Raw genomic sequence first — 24,448 nt, forward strand, 5'->3', positions numbered from 1 at the left:
CGCCTGAGGGCCGTGTGCTACAGAATGTCTCGCGCGTGTGTGTAAAATAGAGAGAAAACACGTCAGTAACGCACAGAAAGAGAAGACCTGGACACGGCATAAATGTTCTGCGATAAGGGAAGCGGGAATACATTCCAGAACATTCTTCGCCTGGAAAGTTGTAGGAAAAAACAAGGTAGATCCGCAAAGCCTGGCAAGAAATAGACCCAAGAACTTCCAAGCAAAACAAGTCTCGGAACAACAATACGGCTCAATGAATTTCCTTTACGCTTTAAAAGCCTCTGTGTTGTAGCCAAGTGGAGAGCAAGTCTGGAGGGAGCGTCCCGGGGCGCAAGGGAGAAAGCGTCAGGGAGTCAACGGGGGGAATCTTTTTTTATTATTTCCCATACTTGCATTTTTTGATGTTTCTGAAAGGCAGCCAATATTCACGTTGTGTGTGTGTTTTTTACAATGAAAATAGGTCTATTCCTGTCCGTTTATGGAGCACCCACTATTTGCACACCGGTGTGCATGCACCCTGCAGGAGGGAGCCTGACGACGGCCCGGGGAGCATGAGTCACGGCCTCCCGAGTGCACCCCGGCTTCCCCGTTTTTCCCCGCAGAATCCAGAGACGACGGGTGTGACCGCCCAGGGCACCCCGCCCCAGACCTGAAGGGGACCTGTGTCCTGGGGAAAGACAGGTGCACGCTGTGGGGTCGCAGGACCTCGAGAACAGCAGAGCGAAGACAGAGTGGGCACCCATCGACAGAACGGGGCCAGAGGCTGCCCAGGGCTGGAGGGACCGAGGGAGACGTGGGCTCTCCCGGGGCGCTGCGTGGGGCGATGGAAGGACCCGGTACTCACTGTGGTCATGACTGCCAGCTGTGGGTGAGAATCCACGGAACCCTATATTTTAGAGGGGAAATTGTATAGTGTGTGAACTATTCCTCAATAAGGGCATCCTGGATCAGCACAGCAGGAAGCGAGAGCAAGAGACAGACACAGAGAAACAGAGAAACAGAGACAGAGAGAGGCAGACACAGGGACAGAGACACAGGGACACAGAGACATAGACATAGAGAAAAAGAGACAAACAGAGATAGAGACAGAGAAAGAGAGACAGAGACAGAGAAACAGAGAAAGACACAGAGACAGACAGAGACACAGGGATGCAGAGATAGACACAGAGGTAGACAGAGAAAGGGAAACAGAGACAGAGAGAGACAGACGCACACAGAGAGTCAGAGGGACAGGGCACCACCCGGATGGAAGTTTCCATTCCAGGACAGTGACGCCAAGCCAGAGCAGAGCAGGGTCTGGAGAAGCAGATGTGAGCTCTCAGGAGCCAGCTGGGGCCCCCCCGGCCCTGTGACCCGGGCAAGGGGCCCCGGGGACCTCCGCTGTGCTGATGTGAAGGGGAGGCCACACACAGGAGGCGGGGACCCTAGCTCTGTGTGCTTCAGGCAGGGGAGGCATCCCAGCACCGCGAGCCGCTTCTAAGACGCGGGTGAGGGCCTGAGTCCTGCAGAAAGGATTTCCCGGCCCCTGTGCTCCCACCTGCGCCCAGGTCCCAGGGCCCCAGGGGCAGCTCGGGGCTGACCGCGGTGGCTGTCTGCATCGCTGTGGATGCTCTGTCGCACTGATTTTCTCCCCCCCCCCAGCATGTGTTCGTGTAAAACTTTGAGTAACTCGAAAAGTTTAAGAAAACCGGAAAAGACGTATCTGTGCTCGGGAAACAAAATCTTTCAGATGCGGGATGCCATTACATCCAGGGTTAAAAAAAATGAAAGCCGGCATGTCAGGTGGTGACAAGCCCTGGACAGCCAGCCCGAGGCCAGAGCCCAGGACAGAGGCAGGTGCCATTTTATTCTAGGATCTCAAACTACACTTGCGGGGGGGGGGGGGGGGGGGGGGGGGTGGTGGCTGGAATCCCACACAGCTGGTGCTGTGAGGAGGTTTTATTAGGACACAGGCCCCCAGGCTCTCTGGTCCTGCCCCAGCCCTACCCACCCTGCCTGGCTCCTGGAGCCCGCCCAGCATCCACCCTCCCGCCGTGAATTAGCCTAGCTGGGTCCTGTTGCTGACAACCCAAAGGAAGTCAATTAAATTACTTACACAACAGCATCATCATGCCAGAGCGAGCAAGATGTCTGTGGTGACAGAGGAGAGGGTATTTGAGGAAACTGAGGCAGAGAAGGGAACTGGGGCAGGAGAACGTTGGTGGGGGCACGTAAGAGACAAGAGAGCATGAATCCCCTGGGGTGGCAAGCAGGGGGCCGCAGCTGGGACTCAGGGGACATGAATGTGGCCGGGAGCGGGGGGGGGGGATCTCCCCTGAGGCACACGCCCCCCCCCCCCCCCCCCCGCCGTGTGCCCTGGCCCCGCTCAAGGGCATGAATGAGCAGCCTGGAAGGACCACCAGCCGACAGTCCCCAGAGGCAACAACCAGGACCGGACAGCCCCGCAGGACCCCCGATTCTGCAGGTCCTCGTAAACGCTCCCTACTTGCTAAGTAAGCACATTCACCGAAAAGTCCCATCAGAAGCGCTGAGAATAAATCCTCGCCATTCACACCCTCCCAGGTGGGATCGAGCCAGGGTCCCTTCCTACAAAGGGAGTGTGTGCAAGTCAGCATTAACCCGCCCAGAGACACGGTCCGTCACTCTAGTCCCTGCCCGACTTCCACGTGAAACCACGTCCCACAGCCGTCTCACGATTAAAGGGTAAACGGTTCGTCCGGCTTACTAACAATTATACCGTGTGTGTGCGCGTCGTGTGTGCACAGACGTGGGCGTGCGAGTGTGTGTGCACGTGTGCTCTGCCGTGCAGCATCCCTGCTATGGGCTAACAGGAGGCCCATTTCACAGACAAGGCAGCAGAGGCCCGGAACGTTTAAGTGAAAAACCGCGGCTTCAGAAAGGGAGAAGACGCGTAAGCCGTGGCCCAGAGGAGGGCTGAGGGGGACCCGGCTGCTCCCTCCAATGGCTGCCGGCTGCCACGTTCCTCCCCGAGTCGCCTCCTCTGGGATACACCGAGGTGTGTTTCCATCCTCTTAGGTAAGTCAGTCGAGTATAGACGAAGCAGTCTGCACTTTTTTTTTTTTTTTGACAGCCAAAGCATCAGGAAGAATATCGTCTTCACTGCCAATTATCTTCTGGGCAAGGCCTTTCAGAGACACTTAACCAAACTGCCTCCCACCTCCCTGAGGATCTCTGAGGCTTGCTCAGCCCCCAGCCAAGGCAGGCCATTCCTCTGGGTCGCCACCTGCTGCAGGAGCCCGGATGTCACCATTTTCACTTTATACACTAAGAAACGGGACCAGAAAGCACGTCCGTTCGTGCCTCAACCAGTGGACGCTGTCAGCCGGGCCAAGTACCGCTCTGGCCCCGGGGACACAGAGCACCATGCAAATGATAAAAGAGGGTCATGTGAAGGAGAGAGGGAGCGCAGGTGGTCAGGGAAGGACCCCGAGGAGGGGGTCCCTAAGCTGAGCCCTAAACCAAAGAAGGGCTGGATGACAATCGAGGGAAGTGTTCCCAGCAGAGGGAGAAGCAAATGCAAAGGCCCTGGTCTGGGCTGCAGGCAGCTGGGGCAGGGGGCAGGTGACGGGTGCACAGGGGCAGGTGACAGGTGTACAGAGGCAGGTGACAGGTGCACAGGGGCAGGAGACAGGTGACGGGTGCACAGAGGCAGGTGACAGGTACACAGGAGCAGGTGACAGATGCACAGAGGCAGGTGACAGGTGATGGGTGCACAAAGGCAGGTGACAGGAGCATAGGGGCATTTGAGGGGTGCACAGGGGCAGGTGACAGGTTACGGGTGCACAGAGGCAGGTACACAGGGGCAGGTGACAGATGCACAGAGGCAGGTGACAGGTGGTGGGTGCACAGAGGCAGATGACAGGGGCACAGGGGCAGGTGACAGGTAATGGGTGTACAGAGGTAGGTCACGGGTACACAGGGGCAGGTGATGGGTGCACAGGGGCAGGAGATGGGTGCACAGGGGCAGGTGACGGGTGCACAGGGGCAGGTGATGGGTGCACAGAGGCAGGTGACAGGTGCACAACAGCAGGTGACAGGTACACAGGGGCAGGTGACAGGTGCACAGGGACAGGTGATGGGTGCACAGGGGCAGGAGATGGGTGCACAGGGGTGGGTGACAGAGGCAGATGACGGGTGCACAGGGGCAGGAGACAGGTGATGGTGCCTAAGTGACAAGTGACAGGTGCATAGGGGCAGGGGCCTTCGGGTTTGTGTGAGGGGACCTCCCATCACAGGGACACCAGCAGACGTGCGTGGTGCAAAGCCACTCTGGTTTCCACGGAAAGCGCATCAGAGAGAAGCAAGCCTGAGGGGACGACCAGCCAGGGGGCGGCCATCAGGGGAAAGACATCAGCCGCCAAGGGCGGGAGGGGCAGCAGGGAGCTGAGGCTGCCTGGGGCCAGAAGTGGCCGCGGGGAGCAGGAGGGCAGCCGGGACTTCAGGAAGCCGTGGAGAGAAGGGGGCTATTTACATGGTGGGAGGAGCCACCTACGTGTTTTCTATGAGGTACGACCGCCAGAGCTCAGGGCAGAGGTGTTCTCTAGAAAGTACCAAAGGCCACAGATAGGTCTGCCTGGGGTCACCACGGAGACAACGTGGGCCACAGCACCGTGCGGCACATGGGGGTGGCCAGCTGCCGGAGCAGGAGGGATGGAAACCCGATGGAGGGGCAGGTGAGGAAGCTCCAGGGAGCCCCCGGGGAAGGTCAGCGGGGTCCACACACAAGCAAACGGGCAGACAGAAGAGGAGACAGGACAGGGTGGCAAGATGCCGGTTACGGGTTTGCCCAAAACCGCCCAGTCAAGGCCACGGCCTCAAGGCCACAGCCAGGGATTGAATTCCGGATTTGCAAGCCCCACCCGTGTTTTCACCTCTATGGCACGGAGGCGATCTCCCCGTCAATGTCACAGATGTGACTGGCCAAACACCCCAAACTGTAAGTCGGGGACTCGTCCCCAGTTTGAAACGAGCCTGTGTGGGTGGACGGAAATCTGAGAGGTAACATGCACGTAGTCAGGGGAAAAGAAAGGTACAATGAGCCGGGAGATTGAAATCGCCAGAGCAGCTGGAACGCGGCCCCCCAAAGACCACACCTGACCGTGCTGTGGCCCACGGTGCCGTGGCCTGACGTGTGTCCGGGAGCCCCATCCCCACCAAGCCAAGGGCCACAGTTATCTGTCCCCGCAGCCTGGCGGCGACAAAATACAGGGCAAGTTGGGGGCCCAGCGTTGCCCCTTACATAGCTGAGCTGCCTGGGCCAAGTTCCATCTCCTGATACTTGTACGGCAATGTCAACCAATGGCACCCACCACAGGTTCACTGGGGGGATCTAAAGGGACAGTCCCTGGGCGCCTGGGTGGCTCAGTCAGGTGGGCATCCGACTTCGGCTCAGGTCATGATCTCAGTTCGTGAGTTCGAGCCCTGTGTCGGGCTGCTTTGGATTCTGTGTCTCCCTCTCTCTCTGCCCTTCCCCAGCTCGCATTCTGTCTCTCTCTATCTCTCTCTCTCTCTCCCCCAAAAGTAAGTAAAAACATACAAATAGATAGATAGATAGATAGATAGATAGATAGACAGACAGACAGACAGACAAATGGAAAGTCCCTGTGGACGCCCTCCTTCAGCAAGACACAGCCCCCCCAGAGCCCCTGAGGACGACCACCCTGTGATGACCCCGTGGAGGCAGCCACCATGCTGACGGGCACTCCACTGACACCAGAAGGGGCACAGAGATGCAGCCCGTCTCTTCTTACCTCGGCTGCCACCGGAATAAGAGGCAGGATTATTTCTCCTCCTCCACACAAATTGGTCTGGCCCAGTAACCTCTGAGATTTAAGACCCCCTCCCTTCCTTCATTATCGGAGCCCAAAAAACAAACACCAGGCTGCCTGCCTCCCTCTGGGGCTCCAGGAAAGCCAGCACGAGGCTGAGGGACCTGGCAGGCTAGACACAGTTTGCTGCTTCCAATCAAAGCCCCAATTAGTTGATTTCATGAGAGAAGAGAATATTCTGATCGCAGTGTATTCTATTAGAAGTGTGCGGACGAGGCCTGCCCAAAATTGATAAAACACACACATCAAATTCATAAACCTGGATGCTTTCAGAGTTCACGGGCAGAGGCTTGGCAAAAGGCAAGTTAGCAGCAGCGGTGGGACTATCGGCCTCTGGCCACGAGAGCCGGCATTTTCGGCACCGTCGTCACCACGAACACCTTCACCTTTACCAGCATCATCACCATCATCCCCATCGTCCCCATGACAGTCACCATTTACCCAGCATCCACTGTGTGGCTGATATACCACCTGTCTGTCATGTCTCTTAGCAACCCTGGGAGTTAGGGAGGATTGTGCCTACATTACCAAAGGGGGAATTCAGAGCCCAAGAGAGACAGGAGTGCGCCCCAGAAAACGCAGCAAGGTCACGGTTTAGGCCACATGGAGCCCAGACTGCCATGTCTCCCTGCACCGAAAGTTCACTTCACTGTGGCTGTTCCTTAAGTCCTTTCCCTGCAGCCTATTCTGACCTCATGACACGGTGTCCCCACCCCCGGAGCAGTCTATGATTTCCCAGAGTGCTCTGGATGTGCTCCTTGGACGCCCCCTTCTGCTTGAAGTTGCAAAGTGGTTCCTCTGGCCTGTACTGAGCCCGGCCTGGTGCCACAGGTGAAGCACACATGGGTAGAAAGGAGGAGCTCAGCACAGTGGTGACAGAGGAGGGGACGGGGCTCTGGTCAAGTCCAATGGAGGTACGTGCGGGACAAAGACTAGGAGACTCCGCTGCTCCTAGAAGTTCATCACGGGTGCCTGGAGGACGTGGCTACAGGGCTGTATCTCTCTGAGTCACGCTGAGATGCCGTCTGGACCACTCCTCTTGCTGCTTCGGTCAGACCCCCCCAATGGTTAGGGGAGGGCCTGAAGGAGGAGATTAAAGGCCACGCCAGCACCCCAGGGAAGGAACGAGGGATTCACGAGGCTCGATCCCAGAGCACCCGCTGACTTCCAACTGGACATGGTGTCCAGGGGCTGGGGGCCACCGAGCCCCGAGCCTGTGACCCTCCACAACAGCCCCTGGAAGGTAATGCAAGCGGGGACAACGCGATGCGTAACAGGTCGCTGAACCTCAGCATCTGGACCCGTGCTGCAGAGCAGGGATGTGAAGGCAGGAGCAGCCAAGGGCTGATCTCAGGACCCTGGGGAGGGCACGGCTCTCACCCACCCGCGGGGCCCCCTGGCACACGGGGAGGAAGTCGCTCAGCTCTGGAGCAGGGAGTCCGTCTACACGCATGTCTGGGGAGGGTGTAGATGCAATCTTCCCGGCCCAGGCTTGGCAAATACGGCCCACGGCCCAACTCAGCCTGTCGTGCCGGTCTTACAAATCAAGTTGGATCGGCCAGAGCCACACTCACCCATCCATACATCGTCCGTTGCCGAGTTCATACCGCAGTGGTGGAGGGGAGTAGCCGTGACAAAGCCCGTGTGGCCCACAGAGCTGAAAATATTTACTAAGTGGCCCTTTACAGAAAATGTTTGCTCCTACGAGAAAATACCTGGGAGGAAAATCCTCCTAAGGCCCCTGGGGTAAGGGTCTTCCGGAAGCCGTCAGCTGAGAGGTAGGGACGGATATGGGACCGGTAGAGTGATGCCCTCTGTAAGTCAGAGTAGAAGTGAGATGTTTTAACCTTTCCTAATAAAATGCCACCGGCACCTTCAGAGACCATCTTGTCCACAATTATTTCAAGTGACAGAAAACATTTTTCCTGTTTTTTTTTTTTTTTTTTTAATTCATGATAAAATATGCTTGAAATCTACCGGGGAAAAATCTTCCACTCTAAGGCAGTAATTAAGAAGCACATGTTGGCACAGCTGTTTTGCCAGCCACGGCCAAGCCTCACAATGTGCGTTTCCCTGGTGCAGCCCAGCGAGGTAGCTCCCAGCTCCTAAAGTCGTCCCGACATCCAAATGCCGTGTGGCATCTACCGACCCAGCTGCACGCAAATCCCGCCGATACGATTCCATTGAGGAGGAGGCTGCAGCTGAAACCCCACCCCACCCTCCTCTGGCTGAGCCGCTCTGCCGTGCCAGACAAGCAAGAGACCCTAAAAGATGGCAGTTTATGCCTCTGAGAAGGTGGGTCCAAGGGGGTCCAACGGGCAAGGCATAACCACGGCCCGGTCCTGGGCAGTCCACCCTGGTTATCTTGCAAAAAGGGCGCAGAACAAAACGACACGACTAATGTTGCCAGGGACCCATCAAGAGAAGGCTTGACCAAAGGCGGGATATCTGAGTTGGGTCTGGAAGGACACATAGGAGTTTTCCAGGGCAGAGAATCTAGGGACGTTTAAGAGCTAGAAGCAAGGTGGGACTTCAGAGTGGCTGAAGTCTAGGGACGGCCAGCGAAAGGACACAGGTGCAGACAAAGTCTGAAGATTTCACTCAGGAAGATGACATCACACTGGGAAGACGGCGCTGACGGCAGAGAAGACAAGCAAAGTGCCCACTGCCTGGGGGCCCCCCGAAGATCTCCCCTCTGTTCCTCCAGCTGGTGGAGCCCCCCAACGTTCTGCTCAGCTCTCACCATAGTGTCCAGACCGCACTACCCTCCAGAGTCAACGTTCCTTGAAGTCAGAGAAAGAAGAAAAGGAAGGAGGAGCTGAGAACACCTTCGATACTGGTGTCCAGAAGTCATCTGGACTTGGAGCCTCGAGGACACTGACCCTCCTCCCAGCCCCGTGCAGGGCACAGAAGCCGTGTCTTCAACCCGCCGCCTCCCAGAAGCCCCGGCCGCTTCCACGGCCCCTGGGAGCATCTCCGCTGTCTTCAGCGTCACTACGGTGCCTCCCGGAGGGACCAGCGGGGTGTCACACTGTCCTATTTAGGAGTCACGCTCCTGAAAGGCAGGGGTCGTATCCCACCCCTCAGTGCATGCCGGGCAAGCTCATCCCCAGCTTCCCGTGGTCTCCTATCTAACACACAAGAGCACGTGCTTTTGTTCACATCGAGGCTCCGCTTGGAGGTTCAGCCCCTAAAGAAGGGACAGCAGGGGGCGCCTGGGTGGCTCAGTTGGTTAAGCATCCGACTTCGGCTCAGGTCATGATCTCACAGTCTGTGGGTTCAAGCCCCACATCAGGCTCTGTGCTGACAGCTCAGAGCCTGGAGCCTGCTTCCGATTCTGTGTCTCCCTCTCTCTCTGTCCCTCCCCTGCTCATGCTCTGTCTCTCTCTGTCGCAAAAATAAATGAAAACATTAAAAAAAAAAAAAAAGAAGGGACAGCAGTGCCTTGAAGAGACGCCCGCACACCCACGTGCACAGCAGCGTTGTTCACAACGGCAAGGGGTGTGGGCACCAAGTGCCCATCAAGGGATGAACGGGCAAACAAACCGTGGTCCCTGCACACAATGAAATACTATGGCGCCATGAAAAAGGACGCTCTGCCACCTGCCACTGGTGGACCTTGAGAATGCTCCGCTCGGTGAAATGAACCAACGCAAAAGGACAAATGGGGCAGGATTCCACTGGTACGGGGTCCCCAGCAGAGCCAGATGCACAGAGACCCAAGGTAGACAGTGGGCGCGGGGGGGCTGGGGAATTGGTGCTTAAAGGGACAGTTTCAGTTGGGAAAATGGAAAATCCCGGAGACGGATGGGGGCTGGGTGCATAGCAACGTGAAGGTAGTTAGCGTCACTGAGCCACACGGTTAAAAATGGTCAAAATCGCAGATGTTTCTGTCGTATATGTTTTACCAGGTTAGAAAGAGAAAGCCACCGAGAGCTTGTTCGTAACGCAGCGGTGGGAAGGTTCGCCTCCGTGGCACCGTGGTCCTGTGGGAGTCCTGTGGGTCCCGGAACCATCTCGGGGGCTCTATCCGCCGCACCCTTCCCGTTCCTCGGGTCCCATCTATCCCCCGCCCCCCACACGTCCCAGCAGAGAAGCCACCCTGGGGTCCCCAGGCCTGTTCTGGAAGGCAGACAGTGTGGTCGTACAGCCTAGGAAAGGGCTCTGGCCGGGCGTCCGCTCCCTTCGCTTCCCGCGCCCTGGCTTCCTCTCTTCCACAACGGGGTAACCATCCTCAAAGAAGCAGGTGAAGGTCGCACCTTGCCGTGGCTGGAGGCGTCTCTCCACGTTCCTACGTGAAGCCCTGACCCCCGATGCGAGGGATTTTGGAAATGGCTCTCGAGGAGGCGCTGAGGGTTCCACGCCCGGGTCCTGACGGGACAGCGCCCTTGTTGGAGGAGACACAGAGGGCACTGATCTCTCCCCACCGCGTGAGGACACAGACAGAAGACGGCCGTCTGCAGCCGGGAGGGGCTCTCACTAGGAACCAAATCTGCCCGCGCCCTGATCCGGGACCTCCAGCCTCCAGGCCTGGGAGAACAGATGCGCGTTGTCTGGGGCCTGCCTGCGGGGCCCTGTGGCGGCCCCTGTGCCGAGTCGGACACCGCCCCGGCTTGCACGCCCACTCACCTGGTTGTAGAGGGCACAGATGTGCAGGGCCGTGTTCCCGGAGGCGTTCTGGGCCGCCATGTCCGCCCCGTAGAAGAGCAGGTGTTCCAGGTGCTGCACGTGGCCGTACCTGCAGGCCTGAAACGAGAGCCCCGCCGTCGGTCAGAGAACCGCCGCGACTCCCCAAGCTCCCCGGCAGCCGCGGCGTGGCCGACTGCAGTCCAGGCCCCAACACACGGGCACCCACAGCGCCCTGAGCCTCCGGGGGCCCACCAGAACCCTGACGGGGTACAGGGTGGGGGACCTCATGCCGGGACGAGGACGTATGCCGGGCTCCGGGACCGCAGGTCTGTGAAGGGCCCCGATGCCCCTTTCATTCAGGCCTGGGGGCCCGAAGCCCAGGGACACACGGGGCACCTCTCCCCTGGCCTTGGGGGCCGGCCCCCCAAAATGCAAACCGGGAGGCTCCATCCCTGGCCTTGTTTACCCAAACCCCATCCCCCCCGGTGGGTGTGAAAACAGCAAGAAGGGGTGCGTCCAGCCCCTGCTGTGTCCAGGGAAGGGAGCCCCACTACTGCTGTAAAATGTAACCTACCCGCTGAGGGGCTTTCTGGAGGCGGGGGGCAGGCAGCCCCATGGGGAGACTTCTCCCTCCCTGAGCCCTTCAAGGAGGTAACACGTGCTATTCACAAACCACCAGGGCTCTGGGGTCAAACAGATCTGTGCCCAAGTCACAGACCTTCCATTTTCCAGAACTTTCCCCCATGAGCCTATGTCTTCACATGCAGATGTAAACCCCACTCCACACAGGGCTTTCATGAGAATCACGTAGGAAAAGGGACCCGAGAGGGCCTGCGCGATGCCTGGCGCCAGGCCGGCCCCCGCCTGCTGCTCACAGGGAGCCGGGAACCCCACGCTGCGACCAGGGCGCTGCCGTCCAGCTCCCGCAGGGGGTTCAGGGTACGCCACGCGGTGTCGGGCCAGGCAGTCAGATCCAACCGGCCCCCCCACCCCACCCGCCCGCACTTTCCCGGCACCCCGGGAAAGGCCAGCGTGTGGCCGTCAACGGGCAGCATCGAAGGCACGAAAGCCAGTGTCCTCGTGAGACACGACAACCCGGAAGGGAGACGGGAAGGCCAGGGAGCGGGTCCCGACCCGCACTTCCTACGCCGAGGGTGGCCACTGAGGCGCGCAGCGGGAAGGACACAGGCCGGCCAGGATGGGGTGGGCAGCTCTCACTGTCGCGCATTCCGGATAACCGGGCGGACCGGGGGGCTGCCCCCGTGCACGGTCTGCGGGAAAGGGCGGTGCCTCACCGAGGAGTGGGAGATGACAGGAAAGACGTCGGACCTACGACCCGGAGGAGCTTAAACAGAAAACCCGAGAAACGCCCATCGCACGGCTGTGCTTCCCGTGCAGCAAAGTCACTAATTCACGCAGCAGCGTTGTCTGGATGCGGGTGTCTGACCTGCCCTCCCTCTCGTCCTGCGCTTCCTGGGGGGCCCTCGCCGCGCTCTCAGAGGTCGGGGGGGCCTGCCCTGCCCCACCACTGCCACGGGCACAGCCCACCGGCCTGGACAACCGGCCCCAAGCTGGGGGCACGCGGGGGCCCCGTGAGGAACAAGGCCGGAAGACCAGTCAGAAGCTTCCTTTCTTCCGGGACAGCTGGCGGAAAACCCACCGAAGCCTACGGCCGCTGGGGTCCCCTGAAGGAGAAGGGGCACCGGGGAGAGAAAGGGAGGGAGGGAGGCCAGACACGAGACAAGGACAGACACGCACACAGCCCGTGACAGAGCCCCCCTCAACCGCAACGATGCCCGAACTTCCCAGGACACCAAGCCGGGGAAGAGTTTTTATTTCTTCTACCAGGCTGAGTTGAGATCTCTGTTCCTTAGGTCAAAGGGGCCTTGGCTCATCAGCTGTCCCCAGAGGATGGGAGCAGAAACCGCCCCCCACCACCACCGTCAGCAGCCGCGATGGGGATCATTGATGCAGGGGAGAAACACCAGCAGGTGAACGGGGGAGGGGGAAAGAACTTGTGGGAGCCTCACAGACCCCACAAAACTCTAATTACCGAAGGAAAGAGAGGAGCTCGGCAGACTCCCCCCACCCGGTCAGGCGGTCAGAGTTAACGTCGCCGGGGATGGGCAGTGTCACCCCGTGCCACCCGACACGTGAATGCCAGGAACACGATGCCGGCCCTACGGTAAGTATTCCTGCCACAACGCACACCCCGGACCTCTGCACCCGAGCTGAGGGGCAACCTCCAAAACGCCTGCCCTGTGATATCACAGGGGTCCCACGGACCCTCCCAGATGGCAGGCAATCCGTCGGGGCCCCCCGAGGGGAGCCTTTCAGGACAAGGGATGGTCGGGGGGCGGGGCGGATGGGGATTATGTCTCTTCCGGAAGTTTGAAACGAAAATAGTCCTGTACAATTTAGAAAGAGAAACCAGTACGTGCTTGACACAAAGACCTTAAAGCTCAGGAAAGGAAGAAATCTGTGCTCCCCCGAGATAAGCTACACTAGCTGTCCCCCCCCGCCCCGCCCCCCGCCGCTTTCTTTTGGAAAGGGTGTTGTGGCTTGTGGCCTTCGAGAGGCAGCTTGAAAGGGAGGCCAGAGGCCAGAAAGCTGACATCTAAGAAAGCACTTCACACTCCTGTATCTTAACCATTTTTTACCAGGCGCTTTCTGGGAAACGCATGCGTGTGGGGCTCCACCCCACATCGACTGCCTGCGAAACTCCTGGGCATGCGTATCTGGAGGAGAAGTGTCCCCACGAGATGTGGGGTTCATCCCAGCCACGCCAACACCCGCCCCATCACTGGCCAACCCCATAATCTGCAGTTAAACTAGGGAAAAGGCCACTCCTTCCTTCAAGCGCTTTACTGCCACCTGCTGGCCACCTGCTGTGACGCAGCCACAGCCCTAAAGGCGCAGCCGGCTGAGAGGCGTCCCCGGGGTCCTGCAATGCGGTGGGAACAATGCAGAGTTCACTGCATTGCAGACGCGCAGCAAGTGCCTCTGCCGGTTCTGTGCCACCAATAAAATTCCTCCAACCACGCCACGTTCAGGCATTTCTCCTACGGCCCGTGCTCACAATGTGAGCCGGGGACATCACCGCCAAATGCTCAGAAAACAACATTCGCACCCCTTCAGCCCTCCCCTGGTCGGGAACTGAGGTGCCCATCGGTGCACAGACACTCTCTCGCCCAAACGCAAGCAAACGTGGCTTGCTGACTCGAGCCACTGGCTGCCCCTGGCCCTCCGTTCTGTGGCTTTCAAAGGCCGGTTGTGGCCTTGCTGCCTGCCCCAAGGGGAGTGGAGAAAACGTGCTGAACTATGTCCTCCCAAATTCCTATGTTGGAGTCCTGACCCCCCCCCCAGCACCCCAGACCATGACCTTGTCTAAAGACAGGGGCTTTGCAGAGGTGACTGAGGTAACAACACTCAGTCTCCAGGGTGGGTCCTGATCCTGTGTGACCAGGGTCCTTGTAAGAAGAGGGGATCAGGACCCAGACACACAGACAGAGACGACCCCATGAGGACACAGGAAGAGGACGGCCGTCCACACACAAGGAGAGAGGCCTCGGGAGGCCCCGGCCTGGCCCTGCCCACGCCTGGACCTCGGGGAGGCTACACGCGTCTGCTGTGTGAGCTTCCTCGTCCGTGACTTTGTTACGACTGCCCTAACCAACCAGTGTGATCAGTTCAGATCAACCACTCTGAAAGTTCCAGCCTGAAATGAGGACGCAGGAAGCGTGTCATGCTAAGGACTCCAAAAGGAAAGAGGAGCTTCGACATCCTGGCACCTGCCCACTTTCCCTACAGGGTCTGTGCCTTCCAGAACATGGTGTCTGGACATTAGACGCTTCTGGAGACTTCACCTACGTCATTCCAGGAGAACGCAGGCTCTCGCTAAGGGGAGAAGGTGGTGCCCCTGCCATCTCGGTCTGGGGTCTTCACCCATCCCCTCCCCTCCTGGCGCCTCCTCCCCTCTCAGCCCCAAGGATCGAGGCTGGCTGGAAAGACGATCATTCAGTCCCCCCGGAGGCCCACGGCAAAAGATGCCCTGATCACTTCTCCAGTGGGATCCTGGCTCAGCTGGGCAGGGTAGGGGCACGGGATACGGATCTGACGCCCCAGGTCAGTACGTAGCAGACCCCCAAAGCAAGGTGAGGCACCTTCCTGCCGCTCCGACCGCTGGGGCCCTGGGGACTTGGCGGCTCGCGGTGCGTGGTTGGAGCCGGAGGGCGGGACTGCAGCAACAGTGCGGGTGCCTCCTGCGTCCAGGATAGGCTCCACCACCGTTCCGGGGTCCCCATGCCGACGGCCCCAGGCTGTGCTGTGCTCAGCCCAAGCAGGCGCCATGGAAATGCCGTCTCTAGGCGCACCTGTGACGCCCCCACCCCGTGAGGCCAGGGACGCCACCTTCGCTGGCCTGAGACAGTATCCGCCCATCACCGCGGCCAGGCTTGGATGCTCCGCTGCGCGTGAAGCCCTCCCACCTACTCCGGTCGGACCTGACCACGCCCCGTGGGAGTTCCCGGTCCACGCCTGTGCTCCCGTCAGCCCCAGGCTCCCCCCACATGGTGGGTTCCCAGCGCACCAGGGAAACCCCAGCTTAAAGGAAGACCAGAGTCCATGCCAGCCGGAGGCTAACTCCTTCAGCCAACCCACGTTCAGGAGCACGTGTGGTGCACAGGTGCAGAGCCGAGGCACCCCGGTCCTGCCCTCGTGTGGCTGGGAGCTGGGGACGCAGCACCCACACAAACAGACCAGGCACTACACCGTGCCATGAGCGCCCTCGGAACCTCCCCAGGGCGAGTCCCCTTACCATGGGGGCTCAGGGAAAACTCCAAGGACCTGAGTGGGGGAGCAGGGGGAGCCGGGTGAGGGAGGGGAGCCGCGGCCATAAATTGTTGCATTTCTTCCAGGTTGAAACTCCTAATTTAAAACTTAGAATAATAAACAGCGGCCAATACACATTAAGATGAGTGACAAAAGGTCTTTTAAAGGACTGTTGCAATCAAATGACATCCATAGGAAGGCCTGTGAGCAAAGCGGTGAAGTGCTCTCTGAGGGTCGCATATTATTTCTTACTGACAACAGCCAGGTAATGATGCTGGCCTGGAGCGGGGGGGGGGGGGGGGGGGGGGGGTACCACGGTTGGGCGTGGCCTGGCCAAAAGGACTGCGATGGGGGCGTGGCCGGGTGAGGATGAGTGACGGGGGCGTGGCCAGGCAAGGAAGATGGGGATGGGGGCGTGGCTGGGCTAGGGAGGCAGGGATGGGGGCGTGGCCGGGCGAGGAAGATGGTGATGGAGGCGTGGCCAGGCGAGGAAGGCAGGGACGGGGGCGTGGCCAGGCGAGGAAGACACGGAGGTGTCCGGGAAGGAGGACAGGGACGGGGGCGTGGCCGGGCAAAGATGATGGTGGCCAAGAGGACAGTGCACTTAGCCCTGTAAGTAACTATAGTAAGCGCTTCACGTGAATTTTTTCCTTTAACTGGAGAGCTCTCTCTATGAACGATCACTAAGCCAATTCTAGAGATTAGCAAACCCGCTCAGAGAGGGCAAGACGCTTGCTCAGGCGACCCAGGCAGTGTTGAGGGGCTGCTAACTCGAGGCCAGACTAAGTTGGACTGACAGCACGGGAAGGGAATCCCCAGACCCGGGGGGGGGGGGGGGGGTGGCGCGAGGCCCCACATCGCAGTCACCAGCGTGGGAACGGGCGGCTCCTGCACCCGCAGCTGTCCCCTCCCTGGGGGCAGCCACCCTCTCCAGAGCGCCCAGCCTCAATGACATGTCCTAGAGTCCCGACACAACCAGACCCACCGTCCTCAGGTCCCTCTAGGGTGCGGGGGAGGCACACAGGAGGTCGGAACCCGATGTTCTGGGGTTGTGGGAATGCACCTGGGTGTTTTACGCTTTCTTCCCTCTGCGGCTTCGAACTTTTTGACCGTCTCCGTGTTGAGCGGTTAGAGTAATCCCGAAGAACAAAGAATGTGCAGACAAGCGGCGGACAAAAACGCACACTTCCAGAGTAGGCCTGCAGGGGGCGGGCGTCCCTAGGCTCCGCGTCCGCAGGTGCGGGCTCCGCCAAGCTGTTCAGCACCTGGCCTTGGCCGGGGAAGCAGACGGAACCGCCACAGGACCCCGCGAGCTGGCCTGGCTGTGGGCGCGCGGGATCCCCGGAAGGGCGCGGAGCCGGGCGGCCGGGACACGGCTGTCCCCACTCCAGGGTGCGAGGCACGGGGACAGACTTCTAAGGCAGAACCCGAGACCCCGGAACTCCGAGGTGCTTCTCCGGACCGCGGATGCGCGGTCGCGTTAGGGGCGGCTTCTGTGAAAGCCTGGACGCGGCGGTGCGAGCGCGGCTGGCAGCGAACTCGGCTCAGGCAGCTGCTGGCCCCGCGACCTCGGGCGGGTCATTCACCCTCTCCCGGCCCGTGAACTCCTCTGAGTAATGGAGGCCAGCGGGTGTCTCCTAGGGCTGCTCCAGGGTGTGAGCGATGGGGCAAAGGAAGCAGATCCGGACGGCAGCAGAGCCGACCGGTGGTGAGAATCTTGGAGGACCACACGGTGGGCCGTTCTCTGCTTAGTGCCTTGCACCCACCCCTCACTGCCTGTCACCGCGGGGACACGCGAGGCAGCAGGGCTCAGGAGGCAGGGACTTGTCTTGGGCCACTTCCCCTGGATAACCCGGGACCTCCAGTAAGGACCCGGCCCTCCCGCACGCTGTGAACAAGAAACCCACCACCGGAGAGTGGCGCACGATCTTGCCGGGCATGGCAGGAAGCAGGACACAGCAGCCCTGGGAGCCCAGGCCTCCAAGCTCAAACTCAGCGCCAGGGGCTGGGGCCCTGGGACCAAGAGGTTTGGTGGCTTCGGTGCCTGCTCGCTCTGACTCCACGCTCGAGTCTCAGGGATGGGACCCGGCACACGTTTCTGGGGACCAGAAATCCTGGCTGGAGCCGGCATTGCAGGCAGCGACGGCAGGACCCCAGGCACACGCTCACCCTTCATCTCAGCGTGAGACAGACAGGCCAGGGGCCAGACTGCCACAAGCACCAGAGAGGACAGTGACTCTAGCTGGGAGGCCTCCAGCCGGTTGAGGGCAGGGGGGCCGAGAACCCGGCTCAGAGAACTCCGCCAAGTTGGGGCCCTGCAGCCGGGGTCAGGCCGTAGCAACTCCCCACTCCCATCTTCTGTATTTCTGGTGCCCTGACACCTGCCTTGCTGGCTTTGGAAGGTGTGCCCCTCGCAGGGCAAGTCCATTCTGACAGTAAAGGAGTCACCCCGAGGGTGACTCTCAAATGCAAAGGAGCCCCGCAGGGCCATCACCCCCACCCGTCTTGCTGGGCTCCCACCCTCGGGGCCATGACCCACCTGTCCTGATCAGCCCGGGGCAGGTCCCAGACAGCCAGGGACAGCCCCCGTGTGCCAGAGCCCCGGAAGTTACCCAAACTAGCCAAGCCTCAGGCGGCTCGTCCTGTTCCATCCGCTTCTTCCCTCAGAACCGTGGTGAAAGCTCTTGGCCCCGTTTCACTCCCCCCCACCCCCCACCCCACTGCTTCCCCACCCAGCCTGGTGCCTCCTGTGCGGCCCCCCGCACCTGCCCCTCCTCTCGGATCTGTGAATAACACACCATCTTTCCAACGGCAGCCGACTCCTGATGGGTTGGCTTCACTGTGCCTGAACGGTGGTAGGACCTATGGGGGTTGGGACAGGCCAAGAAGTGACTCTGGAAGCACCCAGACGTGCAGCCTCGGGGACCAGAGTGAGAACAGGGCAGGATGAGCACAGGGACTGACGTTAGAGCCTTCTCACGGCCCCAGGGGGCGGCGGGCCCTGCTCACACCGCGGGAGGGAACCGGATGCCTCCCCAGGCCGCGGGGACGCTGAAGAGCCGGCGGGGACCCAGCACGCAGGAGGCCCGGTGGGGTGGCCCTGCCTGCGCCCCCCGGCCCGCCTGCCACACCTCAGCACTCCTTGGCCCTCTGACCACAGCGGGTCCGGGGCATGACCCCACCCGGACTGGGCAAGTGGGGCCACACGGTGGCTGAGGGAAACCGACAGGCAGCCTGGGAGGTGATAAGAGTCACGGCGCGTCCAGAGAACGGCTCAGAGCCTCTCCGTGCCCCGGCCCTTTCCCCCTGCCGTCCGGGGCTGATACTTCCCGTCTGCTGTCCCAGACCCACGGACCACCCTCCTCTGCTCGGAGAGTCCCCTCCACCACCCCGGCTGTCCCTGCTTCTGAGAACACACTTTCCTCTCCTTGCCCTTGATCCATGAAAGACTCTTTATCTGAGCCACAAGGAGGAATTCTTTTTTTTTTTTTTTTTTTATTCAGTAGGCTTCATGCCCAGCATGGAGCCCAACACGGGGCTTAAACTCACAACCCTGAGATCAAGACCTGAGCTGAGACCAAGAGTTGGACGCTTCACCGACTGAGCCACCCGGGCGTCCCACGGCGGGTTCTGTTTCTTTACGAGACTGCAGCCAGCGGACACAACCCGGACCCCACGGTCGCCGGGGGGATCAGGGAAACTTGTGCCCTGGGCATGGAAAGGGGCACGGCACCGGGCGGCCTGTGCTCGGAAAGCACCTGGTGCCATGCTCCATCGGGGCACCCAAGACGCTAGGCACACAGAGAACCCACAGCTCCAAACGACTCCCGCCTTACAGAGACGGAAGAGCCTGGCCTAACCTTCCAGCTTCTCTAGAGAGGTCAGAAGTTGCATTTCTAGGTAAATAGAAATTTACTGCTGGCGACCAATTCAAATATCTCAGAAACTCCGCGAGGGTCAAACGAACTACTGGGAGGGTGGGGGTGGACTGCTACTGCCCCGCCCCACCGAGGGGGGTCGTCAGGGGTCACGCGGGTGGACGGCAATCGTGTACCTGGTGGATCTCGTGCCAGCCGTTCTCGTCCCGGCAGCACACGGCCGCGTGTTCGTGGAGCAGGAGCTCGCAGCAGTAGGGATCGCCCCCACGATCGCGGTGTGGTAAAGGGGTGTGAGGCCATAGCTGTCTTTGTAATCCGGGGACGCTCCAAGCTCCAAAAGGGTCTAGAAATAAACACCAAACATGTGGTCATTGGTCTCGTGACCGCTTTGGCAGGAAGTGAATCAAGAAAGAAGCACGAGGGTCACACTCCGCCCCCGGCCAAGGCTGACCAGGCCCTTGGTTCCCGCCCTTCCCAGGCTTCCCGGAATTCAGTGGGTGCCAGCTTGAGACAGCAAGGTTTCTGGCCCTGAACTAGCACGTGGTGCCGGCATGCAGGACGAGCATCCGGGAGCTCAGGGGACTCTGTGCAGACACGCATCCGTGCGGACACACACCTGCAGCACTCAGAGACCTCCTGTGCCCTGCTGACCCCCCCGTACCAGCAGAGAGCAAAGAGAGGGCGGCCTTTGCGAGAAAGAGAGAAGGTGCGCATACAACCCAAAGTACAGCGTGTAACGATCTCAGTGTGCACCCCGAGGGGGCAAGCCCAGGAAGCGCCGTCATGAACACTGGGTTTCAGACGAAGCCAGCGGACGAGGCGCAGCCGATGGGGACGGGGCCTCCCCGCTGGGGCTCCTGGAGGCCCCCCCCACCCAGGGCCAGGGCAGGTAGAGCCGGGGCAGTGGGGAGGATGGGGGCTGGGCCCACACCCCGGATGGGCTGCACGGCCCACGAGGCTGGCTCACGGCCCGCAGTCCGGGTCTGCGGCCGCCCAGGGTGGGTGACGTCCAGTGCTGCCCCTGCCGGCTGAAAACGCAAGCCTCGGACTGAACCAGAGGGACAGAGGACCTTCTGTAGACACCAAGTTCTAAAACTCCCAGGAAGAGAGCGTGGGGGGCCCAGGCTACGCTTTCTAACCTCAGGGGGAACACAGTTCAGGGTCAGTTCCGGTGGCCGCGGTGGGGTGGACACAGGGCACGCTGGTGCAGGCAGGAGACCAGACAGGAAGGAGGCGTCCCCCATGCGAGACGGCCCCGGAAGGTACCTTCAGGGCCACTTGGTTCCTGGCTCGGGCGGCTTTGTGCAGGGCCGTCATCCCGTCTCTGGCGCGGAAGTCCAGGTGAGCCCCGCCGTTTCTGAGAGCCTTGATCACCTCCGCGGGGTCGTCCAGCTGAGCGGCTAAGGTCAGCGGGGTCTCTACGGGACCCGAACACACGCAGTTCAGAACCACTTGGGAGACAGCCAGGGCCCGTGGCTCCCTAAGCCAAGTTCAGAGTCTACAAGGGAGCTGGAGGACGTGACCCCAGAGGTACCGCGACTCCCACCCACCCGTGAGCCCCGACATCCACACGGTCAGTCAGCATGGCTCCGGCGACCCCGGGGACAGCGGAGGTGGTGTTTGGGGTCATATGCAAGTCAACACGGGGGGCGGGCCAGAGCTTCCCCACGATCCCCTTGCGGGCTAGGGGTCCGAGAAGCCGCCCGCTGCCCTTGCCCTGGGTACCCAGAATCCCGCAGCACCATCCGGATGCTTCCTTTTGGGAGGAGTGGCCCATTAGGGCTGTAGTGGAGGGTCTGCAAGGCAGATGCCCGCCTTTCACCTCAATTTCATGATGTTTACGGGCATCTCGGTGGACGCCAGGACCCGGCTGTAAGTGAGGGGTGGAGCCTGTGCCCCGTGGAGGTCTGGGCGGGCAGAGACCCGAACAGCCGTCGCAATGGCAGGGGCTCGGCTCGATAAACGGCCGGCATGAGGGCTGGGGCGGGAGCCCCGGGAAAGGAAAGATGAAGCCCGCCCCCCTGGGGACAAAGGTCAGGAAGGGTCCCCCACCGCCCGCCCGGTGCAGCTGACTCTGGGCCAGTCTGTAGCCGGCTGTGATGGGGACGCCGACATCTGGTCTAAGCCCATCTTCTCCACCCCTCTCGGTGAGTGCCCGCCACCGCCACGGCCGAGCAAGGCACACCGTTATGATGCGGTTCATCTGAGAGGCGTTTACCTTACAGAAGAATGCCAAGGGCAATGTGACGGCACGCAGGTCCCCAAGACCCGGACACGGCGCACACGGCACGGGATGATGAGGAGTCATTCGGACTTGAAGCACATTTTGAGAATAAAGGGACCGGGGCATCTGACCTGGGCTGAATTCCCTTCTGACCGCACCTCGGCCGCGATCCCCGCTGTCCCCAGGGCGGCTCCCCTGCCCCATCTATTGCTGATCCCCGGGCTAATTTACCCCCAAACGAGCACTGTGCCGAGCGCCGTTTAAATTCGCCGTGGGAGTCACCCTGCGCCTGGATTTTCCACGGTGACACGCGTGGGCTGAGCCACTCCCGGTGGCCAGCATGCGTACGTGGACACGGCCGTGTGCGAATGTGACACACAGCCCACACGCCCTCTCCCAAGGGACGCCGCACACCTCCCGCTTTGGTCACGTGTGTCCCCATGCGTCCCAAGCACGGACGAGGCTCACGAGTGCCACCACACGCAGGTCTGCGGTCCTACAAGAAAGACCCTCTCAGGCAGGGATCTTGTGTGAATTAGGAGTTTTCTGGGGCAGCGACGATGGGGATGTTTCCTGCACAGGGAATATCCCCATGGTGAGGGGCGCTGGGGGTCAAGACTGGCGAGGGGGCAGGGCCGGAGCTCCACCTGGGGGCAGACACGCGGAAATGGGGAGATGTGCATTCAAAGCAAGCTTGGGGAGAGACCCCCACCCAGCAGAGAGGGGAGAGGGAGCCCGTGGGCCTTCCCCTCAGCCCCAGCCGTGGCCCGGCCGCAAGTGTTAGAAGGCCCCAGGGAGGTCTTGGTTCCTTGGGTGGCAGGTGAAGGGCGTGAAAAGCCTCAAAGTCAATTTTTTAAAACGTTTAGTTTTTTCGAGCGAGGGGGCAGAGAGGGAGGGAGAGAGAGGACCCCAAGCAGGCTCCACGGCCAGCACAGAGCCCGATGCAAGGCTCGACCCCACAAACCGTGAGATCGTGACCAGAGCTGAAATCAAGAGTCGGACGTTTAACAGACTGAGCCACCCACGTGCCCCAGAGTCAAATTGCTTACAGCAACTTGAGGAAGCCGGCCCCTGGCGTTTAAGGTCCATTTAGGACTGCTGCACGTCTGGGGCGAGGTCGACCCTCAAAATGATTAGGATTCTTCTTTCTTATCTGGCTCTCCGCACGAGGCCGATGCGCAAGTTAGGTGCTCCAAAGCAGATGTTAAGTTTACACCGCGCTGTTTCGTGGCAAGGGCTCCAGAAGCCCTCCTCGAATGATGCACCAGACTCTCCACGTTCAGACCTGCCCAGGACCCACCCTGGGGAGGTCAGGAGAGACCCCGGCTTAGAGACCATTGAGGAAGGGGACGTCCGACGAGACCTCACCTGGAGCAGACAGGACCCCCCGCCCCAAGAAGATGCTCGTCCCTCACCTGCAAACCTGTGACCCTTGGGGGCTTGCACTGTCTGTGCCATTGATCACCACGTGGCCGCTCCTCTAACGAGCTTGGGACCGGCGGTCCCCTGCACCGTAATTCTCTGAAAATACTCCTCGGTTTTTGCATTTTGCAATTTCTTCGCTTTCGATAAATAGTTTGGAACCTCAAAATGGCCCTGAAGACACCGCTCTAATCTTTTCCGATGGTCTTGAACACATAATACCATCTCACCTGGAAGCAGCCTGGCAGCATTTTGGCTCCAAAACAAACAGCCACGCTTCGACATGCTATCAAGCCACAGAAGAATGTGGCTGAATCTTGAACACATCCTGCTAAATGAGAAAAGGCAGTCTGAAAAAGCCAGCCTGCTGGATTCCAATTATAGGACATTCTGGAAAAGACGAAGCTATAGCAGAGGTAAACAGATCGCTGGTTCCAGGGGCTGCGGAGAGGGGCAGGGGCGAATAGATAAAAAAACACAGAGGACCGTTTTCGGTGATGAGACTGTTCCATATGATGCTCTAATCGTGAATGCCAGGATCAAACATCTGTCACAGTCATAAACTTCACAGCACAGGGAGGGAAACCCAAGGCTTGCAGATTTTTTCAGTGAAGTTTAAAAACTCATCTCGGAGACCTGGGGATCTCAGTTCGGAATGCAGGACGTGACGAAAAGAGTCGAACCGCAGGCCAAATGGAAGAACCGGCCTCCCTGGAGGGAGTGGGGGAACCGAGTGCCGGCCTGCGGACCCAGGATGGAGCGGTCTGCAAGATGAAAGGCCAAGTGAACCCGGGTAAGCGCCGTGCCCTGTCAGCACCTAAAGCTGCTTCCATCGTGGGGTGCAGGTCAACAACTCTGAAACCACTCTACACGGGCCCTGGGATTGAACCGTTAGATCGACAGATGGCAGGGAGCGGCGGCCAGGTTTCTCACTGTTAGCGGGGAGGTTACGGCTTAGCCACGGAAAGGACTGCGGTGATCCACGTGGCTGGGGATCAGAGCTGGAGACTCACGGTGAGCTCCATACAGACACAGATAGTTACATACAGAACTGATTGCAGGTGTGCACGTATGCATGAGTTAGTACACACACACACACACACACACACACACACACACACACAGAGTTTGTTGTTCTGTCATCTGAGGGCCCAGAAGCAACGACACCCCAGCAGCACCGAGCACACCCAGCACCCAGATCTTGGTTCCTAAGACCATTCTCTAGGAAGAGAAACCAGGCTCCCGCAGGACTGGCGGGGTCTAGGTCTGGGCAGGAGGCACACAGGATGAGCCCGGGGTGCCTTCTAGTGCCGGGAAGTGAGCAAGGGGCCAAAAAATAACGACCCACACGGACGGGGTCTGTCAAAAGGACACGGGAGTCAGTGGCCAGAGCTGGAGCCCAACAATGAAATGTAGCACGGGGTCATAACCCAGATTACAAATTAAATACCCATCAGTCCATCCCAATAGAACTAACAGAGTAGATGTTAGTAAGACTAAATAAATGAAGGCGGGTGGAGGGGGGGCGGGGCGGGAAGAGAAGCCTCCCGGGCAGAATTCCCCATCACGTGTGCAGAAACTCTGTCCTCAAGAAGGTAGAGCCTCACTCCCCACTC

General features: G+C 60.0%; 1 protein-coding gene across 1 annotated transcript in view; it reads right to left on the minus strand.

The window, feature by feature from the left end:
* SHANK2 (SH3 and multiple ankyrin repeat domains 2) overlaps positions 1-24,448 on the minus strand; it is a 490,038-nt gene that overhangs the window by 365,843 nt on the left and 99,747 nt on the right. Inside the window, 4 exon segments of the mRNA XM_042904258.1 lie at positions 10,479-10,595; positions 19,363-19,454; positions 19,457-19,529; positions 20,453-20,604. Coding sequence (XP_042760192.1) covers positions 10,479-10,595; positions 19,363-19,454; positions 19,457-19,529; positions 20,453-20,604 — 434 coding nt within the window.

The sequence above is a fragment of the Panthera leo genome, chromosome D1 (assembly GCF_018350215.1).
Source record: "Panthera leo isolate Ple1 chromosome D1, P.leo_Ple1_pat1.1, whole genome shotgun sequence".
NCBI lineage: Eukaryota > Metazoa > Chordata > Mammalia > Carnivora > Felidae > Panthera > Panthera leo.